The sequence below is a fragment of the Cryptomeria japonica genome, chromosome 1 (genome assembly GCF_030272615.1).
Source record: "Cryptomeria japonica chromosome 1, Sugi_1.0, whole genome shotgun sequence".
Lineage (NCBI taxonomy): Eukaryota > Viridiplantae > Streptophyta > Pinopsida > Cupressales > Cupressaceae > Cryptomeria > Cryptomeria japonica.
The window spans coordinates 60,834,494-60,844,216 of record NC_081405.1 but is presented as its reverse complement, the minus strand read 5'-3'; the positions used below and the strand labels follow the sequence as shown (position 1 = coordinate 60,844,216).

At 34.4% G+C, this 9,723-nt stretch overlaps 1 protein-coding gene across 1 annotated transcript; it reads left to right on the top strand.

Annotated features, from left to right (window-relative positions):
* Positions 1-5,126: 5,126 nt before the first annotated feature.
* On the top strand, positions 5,127-6,908 carry LOC131063194 (uncharacterized). The gene has a single exon (XM_059208111.1). The coding sequence runs from the start codon at positions 5,127-5,129 to the stop codon at positions 6,906-6,908; it is 1,782 nt and encodes a 593-aa protein (XP_059064094.1).
* The last annotated feature ends 2,815 nt before the right edge of the window (positions 6,909-9,723 follow it).

The window sequence follows — 9,723 nt, the reverse complement described above, 5'->3', positions numbered from 1 at the left end:
TGACATCAAGTAATAAATCTCACACCATCCACACAATAGGGAAAGGTGGATCCTTAGATAAAGAGAGAGGGAAAGAGATCATTCCCCCCCAAGCATAGGACAATGAGAAGAATTACACAACTTCTAGAGAGATATTTCTAATAAAAGATGTACCGTTTCAAGAAAGGAATACATCCTAACCAAGGAACAGCCATGCGCTCGCATGAAGGATAACTCCATTCAAGAAAGGGAATCAAGTTATGAATAACCCAATAGAAGAGGTAATTTTAAAAGAGAAAGGAAGAAGAAGGAGGTTCACAAAAGTCCTCTAAATAGAGATTATTCATAAGAGACGTACCATTTCAAGCAAGGAGAAGATCCCTCATGGAACAAACATGCGCTCGCATGAAGGAAAACTCCATGCAAGAAAGGACATCAAGTTTATGAATAACACAATAGAAGAGGTAATTTGCAAAGAGAGAGAAAGAAGAGGAAGGTTCACAAATGTTTTCTAAGGAGAGATTGTTCATAATAGATGTATTGTATCAAGCAAGGAAAATATCTTAAGCACAGAACAAACATGTGCTCGCATGAAGGAAAACTCCATGCAAGAAAGGACATCAAGTTTATGAATAATGCACTCCATAAAGAAAATAGTGAAACCTTAGAAAGAGGAAAAGGAATATTATTTCCCCCCAAGCATAGAGGCAAGAATAAATAGGCTATTATGTTGCTCACTAAGTATGATTGCACCTGAAATTGTACCACCATGAATGACAAAGAGCCCCCAATAGGTAGGCTAATTATGTCACATAGTAAGGAGCAACATAATAGGAATTTGAATGTTATTTTAAATGATCATGATGAATATGCCATTCATTATCAGATGTTATTTTTAAAATTCTTGAATCAATGCAATGTTGTATTTGTGTTTTCAAAGCTTGACACTCATTAGTAGAATGAATGGCCATGGTTTTGATGATATTTACAAAAAGAAGAAGTTTGAGAATGTTGTTTATGTTTTCTTCTTCATTTAGAATAAAGAGGAGATATGAATTTGGAATTTAGAAGATTGGTCAACACATGTTCTTTTTGTAACTCAAAATTAGAATAAGAAGCTGTAGATTTACAAGATAGTGGAGAAGAAAATGTGGACAAAGGAAAGTGTGATTTATCATGACTTTGTCACTCACATTCAAACATTTTTCCATTTCATCAATGTGTATGTTCAAAAGAAGTTTCACTCTTAGGGGGAATCGGATTGAAGTGTAAAGAGGCCCAATCAAATTCAGGCATCTTAGACTTGCTAGAAAAGGTAGGAGTGAAATCTAAGGACCCCCAATCATCCTCTAAGAGTTCTTCTTTAGGAACTTCTTTGGTAGGAGATGAGGTATTTTAGTGAATTGAAGAGAGGATTATAGGAGCCAAGAAAGCATATGATGCTTCACTTATGTTCCCATCAATTACCTCATTAGTATATGTGTAAGGCACAACATGATAATCGGGAAGAATTTATGGTTTCCTAGGAACATGAATGGAATTGATTTGATTTTTGTTAGGCTCTTGATTTTTGGGAGAGAGAGCATTATGATAAGAAGTAATATCATCCTCTTTCTCTAAGGCATATTTATGTTTAAGACACTCATTAGAAAAAGGACTATCATATGTAATTAATGCTTCATCTTTAGAGGGAAGATCATGAAAAGAAGGTATGGTATCAATGGTATCACTAGGATAAGTAGCCATAATATCATCCTCTTGCACCAAATAATCCTTATGAGGGAGATACTTTTTAGGATAAGAAGGAACCCAATTCTCCAAAAATTCATTTTTAGGAGGGAGATCTTTGAAAAAAGTATCCACATTCCCTTTTTGCACCAATGTGCCCTCGTTAATGAGATCAATTTTGGGAGAGGGTAAATCATAGCTATGAATGAAAGAGAGAACTAAATTATCATCATATGCATGAAAGGAAACATCATGAATATATTTAATGTAACTCTAAATTGAATTAGCAAAATAAGATAAGAACTCCATATTCATTGATGATCAAACAAGAATAATGTTCACCCCATACATGCATAGAAAATTTAATAAAGGAGGGAAAATGGAATTTGAACTACAAATTTGATACTTGAATTTTGAAATTTGAATTTGAATTTGTGAAATTTGAATTTGTGTTCAACCTTAGAGGGTGTTAAAATTGATAAAGTATGCCAATTTTCTAGATTTAAGTAGAAAAACACAGTCAATTCCGTCTCCCAAAATTTCAGGAAAAAAGCTGAGGATTGTGGCGAAAGCGCACATGGTCCGACCAAATGTTTTCAAAATTTTTAGGGATGATAGGTATTATGATATTATTGCGGAATCCAAAAAAATAGTTGATTTGGAGATGTCTAGATTGGTTGAATTTGTAGTCAAAGATCGAAAATTGAAAGATATTAAAAATTAGGGTTTTATGATTTAACCAATAAATTTTCAAAATAAAGAGATAGAGTTGAATTGCAATTTTGAAATAGAAATCAGATCTGAAAGAAACAATTAAAATGTTACACTTCACAAGCTTAATTTCCTTAAAATGAAAAATTAGGGTTTTTAGGCAATTAACCTCTAAAATTTATAAAAAGATCAAACTTGGAAATGAAAATTTGAAATCCAAATTGCAATTAATCAGATCTAATAATGAGAAATCAGAATTAATGTGTAAGACGTCAGGTTCACCAAAATGTAAAGTGGAAAATTGGGATCCTAGTGACTCCCCACCTAGGAGAGAGAAAGGAAGTCACTAGGATGATTTTCACTTGGAAAGGAACTTTACATTCAAAAGAGGGGTTGAATCCACTAGATCCAAATCTGAGGGAAACAAGGATGTAAATTCTGAGTGGATTGCAAGTGGTTGAAGTGTGATTTACCCTCTTTTGTAAATGAGAAAGTTGACTTGTTGACCACGTGGAAAAGAGAGAGAAAATGAGTGAAATGAGGAGCTACCAGTTCGGGATCGTGCTATAACTTTTTATCTGAGATAATTAGACTGATATGGATCTGCCCTGCAAATTTGGAGAAAAATTGTTGGGACCGTGGCGGGAATGTACATGGTCCTCCACAAAATCCGCAAAATGAAAAGGGTTCTTCTATCTCTTCAAATGAATCTTAAACCTACAATTATAGTTGTGCACTTGCAACCTACACACATAAAAGAAAGGAAAATGGGTTGTGGATAGGGGTTTGCCTCAATCAAACCTCAGTTGAGGATTCAACCTTGAAAAAAATTAATTGCAAATACTTGAATGTAAACAATAGAAATGTATACCTTGTAGATCTGCAACTTGTTGATGATGATTGCTTTGCTTCTTGAATGTAATCACAAGTGTTGCATGAAATGGCATGTAACATGACAAAAACCTAACACACATACATGCTTGCAAATGAATGTTGAAATATATTGCTCCAATGGATGAATGAAGAAGACTTGAATGCTTGATGATGTATATCTTCGCCTATGATTGTTTATCTCCTTCGCTTGAATTTCACCTCACATTCCTCCTTATGCAAATGAGAAAACCAACTCCCTTTTATACATGCCTCTTGAAGATTAATTCATCTCATAAAAGGCTAACATCGAGGATATCTAGGATCCTGAAGTGCAAATGGGGCTAAGGGGACCTATCTTGGGGCCACCCTAAGAGGGTGGGAAAGGGGCGCCACACCCTTGTCCTAGGGGGGACAGGGGCGCCATGCCCCTGTCTTGCCCTATCTTGGGGCCCAGATAGGGTCCTGAGGCTATCTCAGGGCTCAAACAGGAAGGGGTCAAGGGTGAAAATGCAGAAATAGGTCTTGGTTGGGGAAGAAGATGTCGTCGCTGAGGTGAGGACCTAAAATTTGGTTAAAATTACAGAAGTTACAATTTTATGACACTACACTATTTTAGGTAAAATAAAACTTTTGTAGCTTCAACATTTCACCACTTTAAACACAAAATCTTGATGATCATGTCATGGGTATTGTTATGAAAAATTAGGGCTCCAACAGGCCCCTTTTTGTGATGCCATGTTTTCAATAAATTCATGTTAAAAATAGAAGTCATTTTCCCCTTTCTTTTTGATAATTTAAGCTTAATTGACCATGACTCACATTCTATTAAGTGCATGGATAGGTTGATGTTTGCAAATCCTTGTGTATTTTCAATTATTCTTACTACTATTATACTCATTGTACTAGGTACTATTACAATTGTTGTTGTTTTCTATACTTGTCTTTTGGTTAAAATAATATTCACTTTATTTTGAGCTCAAAAGTTCTATAAAAGATTTCTTTATTTTATAAACTTTGAGTAATTAATATTTTATAAACTCTGGATGAATCAAAAAATTTGTCACACTAGGAGTTAATATTAAAACAAATTGAATTGTTAGAGCTAAATATTAGTTTATATTTTTAATTGAGTTAGTGTCAAATCTAATTAAAAATAACCAAAACCCTAATTTTATCAACTCGTAATGCTTGTTGAAATTATTACACTTATCAAATCCTACAGAAGAAACATATTATGTTTACTAGAGAATTCTATTTAAGAACACACCCTATTCAATTCTGAAAGTATGAAAACAACCTTATTTATTTGATTTCCAAAAAAAATATTTGAATAATATTGTTAATACCCATTCATAAAATATTATAAGACTTATAAGACTTAACCTTTACTTATATTGAGAATTGCTTTAAAATTGCAAATGTATTCATCTTTCAAATTAGAAACTAGAAAATATGATTCAAAAGATTAACAATACAATAAGATTCAAACACAATTTCAAATACTATTATAAAATGTGAAAATATTATACCTATTCTTTTGGTTTTTCAAATTAAACTAAATGTATCCCACATCAAATAGTTTCTGTAAATAAAGTGAAATATTTGAAAATAAAACATCTATAAATAGTTAAACCTAACGGCAATAATGAATTTCTTAGAGATATTAATGTTAAATGGGATAAGCAAAGAATGATTTTCATGTTAACTATACGATATGCCGTTTGGTAAAACATAACTCTTGGAAATTATATCCTTATAATCTTTTGCAGGCGCCATGCAAATCAAATGGAGAGAAACATGAATATACATTGTAGTGTCCTGATACACGGGCAGCCATGGTAAGAGAAACTAGTATAAGCGAATTCTATAAGAAGCTTAGGGCTGCTGCACGAACAGCTATATCCCATTACCCTTTGCACATATACCCATCAACAACAGATGCAGATTCACTCTGTGCACTCAAGATTATAATCTCAATTTGTGCAAAAGATGGCCTCAGATATTCATGCTTTCCAGTTTCATCATTTGAAGATCTGATTGAATTAGCGGGCAAAAAATTGATTTCACAGAATGACCCACTGGCTGTTTTGCTCATAAATTGTGGAAGTTCAGAGGATTTAAGAAGATTTTTTAAGTTGGGTCCCAAAATTAGGATGTTTGTCATAGATAGCCATCGCCCAATTCACTTGCACAATCTCCATAAACTTAATAAGAATGTAATTGTGCTCTATACTCGAGAAGATGAGAATCATGGGGATTTGGCTTATGATTTTGATGTCTCTGCTCTGGCAAATACTGCAGCTTTTGACAGTGATGATGATGAGGAAGGAGATGATAGTGAGAGTGATGACTCTGATGACAGTGATGAAGAGGAGAATAGAACCAGCAAGAGGAGGAGATTGGGCGAAAGTGGAGAAGATGATATTGCAGCAATGAAATTGTTGAAGAAATGCAGGAGCAAGTATTACAGATCAGGCAAATTTTATGGTAGGCCTTCTGGGATGTTGATGTTTGACATGGCTTACTTGACCCACACCAACACTGATGAGTTGCTTTGGTTGGCATGTGTTTCTCTGACTGATCAGTTTGTCCATGACAGAATCACAAATGAAAGATATATATCTGGGGTTATGGAACTTGAACAGCATGTGAACAGTGCAGGGCATTTAGAAATGGTAACTTCTGCTACTCTCAAGGATGGTACAAAGGTCAGGGCTCCAGATCATTGCAGAATAACATACCAAGAGGAACCTAAGGTTGTGCTTCTGAGAGAGTGGAATCTGTTTGATTCAATGCAATGCTCACCCTATGTTGCAACAAAGCTCAAGACATGGAGTGAGAATGGAATGAAAAGAATGAAGTTGCTGCTTGCACAGATGGGTATTCCTCTGACAGAATCACAGCAGAAGTTCAGGTACATGAGTAGGGATTCCAAGAAGAGACTCAAGCTGGAGATTGAGAAGTTCTCTTCACAGTATGGGCTTAATGATCTCTACTACAGAAGCTTCCAAAGGCACCATGGCTATACATCTCAGATCTGTGCTGCTGATTTTGTATGTGGAGTGACTGCTCTAATAGAGTCATGGAGAGATGAGAGCAAGAAATCCATTTCAGAGCAGTTCTGGTTAGCATGTTCTTGCCTTTCTTTGAGCAATTTGGGGGAACTAGAGAAGGGATTAAAGATGGGTGTTGCTGTTCAGAGCTCCATTTTTAGGCAGGGAAGCTTTGCCATGACTAAGAGGGGTTTTATCAAGAGCACAAGAGGATTCAGGTGGATTAGGCTTGAGGATTCAGGGGATGTGAGTTTGATGTGCTATCCTCAAGCTCTGATAAGGTTTTGCCACTTTGTGATTGATGCATTGAGGGAGAAGGGGACAAAGACCAAGCCTCTGGTGTGTGCCTGTCCATTTCCTAGGAGTAAGAATGTTCTTCTTGTGGGTGTGAGCCAGAGGCCTGTTTTGGGTGCTCACTTTGGTAATCTGTTTGGGCTTGCATTCAGAGCTGTGGCAAAAGAAATTGGTGAAGAATATGGGCACTTTGGATTTGATTCTTCATGGATCAAAATAGATTTTCAGAATGTCAATGCCTTCATGCAAAAAATCGCAGAAAAGTTTTAGCCAGCTTCCTTGTCAAAATTAAGAAGAGGAGCTCTTATACGAAAAAGAGGATGTTTTTTTGTCCAATAGGCTGTTTAGTCTGGTGTTTGTCATTAAACTAATAAGGTTACATTGATTCCTTTGAGAGCATAATCTTTGCCATCAATCATGCGAGTTCCCTCTCACTTCCATGCGTATTATTGTTGAACTTCCCTTGCAGTTCAAGTTGAACCTCTCAATTTTGCAGTCTAACCTACAACAATATTGTTTGGTATCAATTTTTCACAATCCATTTTGAAATAAGATTTCTTTTAGATTTGTTGTGTATGATTTTGCATAATGTTTCACATCATATTCAATGTTCCACTTTGTTTTCATGTGATCTAAAATATTTATATAAAAATATACACAACTAATCTAAAAATAATCTTATAATGATATTGTTTTTGTTTGTACATTTTCCATGCTTCAACATAAAAAAAAATTCCTATCAATATGTAAAACCCCATCATAAGGATGACTAGTGACGATATGATATCAAGCCTCCAAAGATTTTGAAATACTTAAGATTCACTAAATTTCTCTATTATAACCAAAGAGAAATAAAAATAATAGAAATTCTCTTATTCTAATTTCCACAAAACATGAATGATGATGAAGAGAACACTACACTCATTCTTGCTAGAAAAATTGCGGGGGTTAGAATGCAAGGCTAGAAGACAACTACCACCAATAATTATTGTAGGATATATGATATCAAATTAATATGGTTCTTACTTTAAAACAACATTTATAGATGAAGACTTTTTGCAAGAAGATGTATATGAATAAGCATATATCAACTGATATTAAATAAAAAATATTTTGTGATGTTTTGTGGGTTGAATATACTCTCAAATAATAAATGTTGAAATATGCAAATAAATGTAATATATAAATATACTTAATTTTAGATTTTGACCGGAAGAATTGATTTGGCGATTTAGGAAGTGAGGTGTGGCAGGTTGAGGTTTTTTTTTAATTTTTTGTGCTTGTTCTTCTTGTGCATGTTCTAGAATGCATTTGCAAGCTTGTTTGAGTTTAGTCACCATGTTGGATTTCATTTGGTGGGTTTTTTGTTTTGTTGTACATTCCTAAGCCTAGGCATAAGTATGAGAGACAAAGGGTTGCATGTGGGCCTGTTATGCTAGGTTGCGGAAATTCTTTCTTACCTTTTATCTTATCTTTTTTCCCTTTTGGATTATTGTGTGGTGTTGGTGCACATTTTGTAATGGATAGTTTTAAAGGGGGTCCAAGTGGACCCTTACCTGTCTCCTTCAAAGATGTGGTTAGAATGGATGAGAGTTTGACATCTTAGCATGTTAATGATGTTAATTTTCTTTTGGAAGCTATCAATGATGTTAGATGCTCTTCAAAATTGAAGAACAATCCTAGATTGAATGGGTATTTGAAAAAGAGTGCTAAATGATCAATTGTGGTCATTAATCTTGAAATTATTGTTGGTGATGTACCTATTTATCAAAAAGATGCATTGATTTGTATGTTCATGGGTTTTTGAGTCACCTTGCCTTTCTTGAAAAATTGGGTTCATAATGCACAACAACCTGAGGGAGATTTGAAGGTTGTTATGGTTGAGCAAATCGTTTTTTCTTTGTAGTATATACTAAAATGGCTAATAGACATCATGCTTTTTAAGGAGGGTCATATTTTCATAATCAAGTGATTTTGTTTATCAAGATTCAACATGTTCGATTTGATCCAATACAAGAGTTTCCCTCTCAAATTCTTATTTGGGTTCATCTCCTTAGGCTACTCGGGGAATTCTGGAGATTTGATATTATTCATTCTATAGTTGTTATTCTTGGGAAACCTTGTGACCCTTCTAAATAGAGGCTTGAGAGAAAGGTTACCATTTGTGCCTATATTTATATGGAGATTGATCTCAATAACTTTTTGCCTAATTGTTTAGAAATTCAATTGGGGGATATGAATTAGATTTAACAAGTGAATTATGAATCCCTTCCATTCAAATGCCATCTTTGTCATGATTATGGGCATCTTCAAAGATTTTATCCAAAATGTATCTCTTAGACTCCTTGTTGCCAACAAGGTACTCCTAGGGTAAATGCAAATGGAAATGCCAAAAGAAAAGCCCCAATTACTACAAATCAATTTGACTCAAAATGGATTTGTTCCTATAATATCTCACAATAAAGGGAAGATGGTTCTCTATCAAAAAAGGATTTACCTAAGGGGAATTCAAGTAATCGATTTGATGTTCTAGAAAGATTTGAGGATATGATGGCAAGGAATCAAAATATCAAAATGAACTAGAATTTGTATGAGCCATTTCTACAAGACACTGTAATATCTTTTGATTCATTTCCTCTTCATGCTTGTCAAGATATTTGGGTATCCCCTTTTCTGTAGACCCCTCATTGAGAGAAATGTGAAATTGGTTGTTTGGAAAAATAGAAAAAAAAATTGTCAAATGGAAATCTCACTTTTTATCCTGGGCTTGGAGATTCCAAGTTTGTCAGAAAGTCTTATATTTCTATAGTATCTTCTATGCTTTAGCATGGTTATTCAGTAGTTATCAATTTGATAAGATAAAAAAATGATTAAAGACTTTCTTTAGTTAGATGGAAAGACTTCTAAGAAAGGGTTGGCTTGTTGTTAGTTAGAAGTGATGTTGTTTCCCTAGGTGGTTGGGTGGTGTTGGGTGCAAAAATCGAAGGTGGCATGATAATACACTTGCGGTGAAGTGGATTTTATAATCTTTTGATGATAAAGAACCTTGGAAAATTCTTTTTATGAACAATATCTCATTATCCAA

Excerpts from the sequence above, each read along its gene's own strand:
- LOC131063194 (XM_059208111.1), top strand. The coding sequence starts at position 5,127 with ATGGTAAGAGAAACTAGTATAAGCGAATTCTATAAGAAGCTTAGGGCT.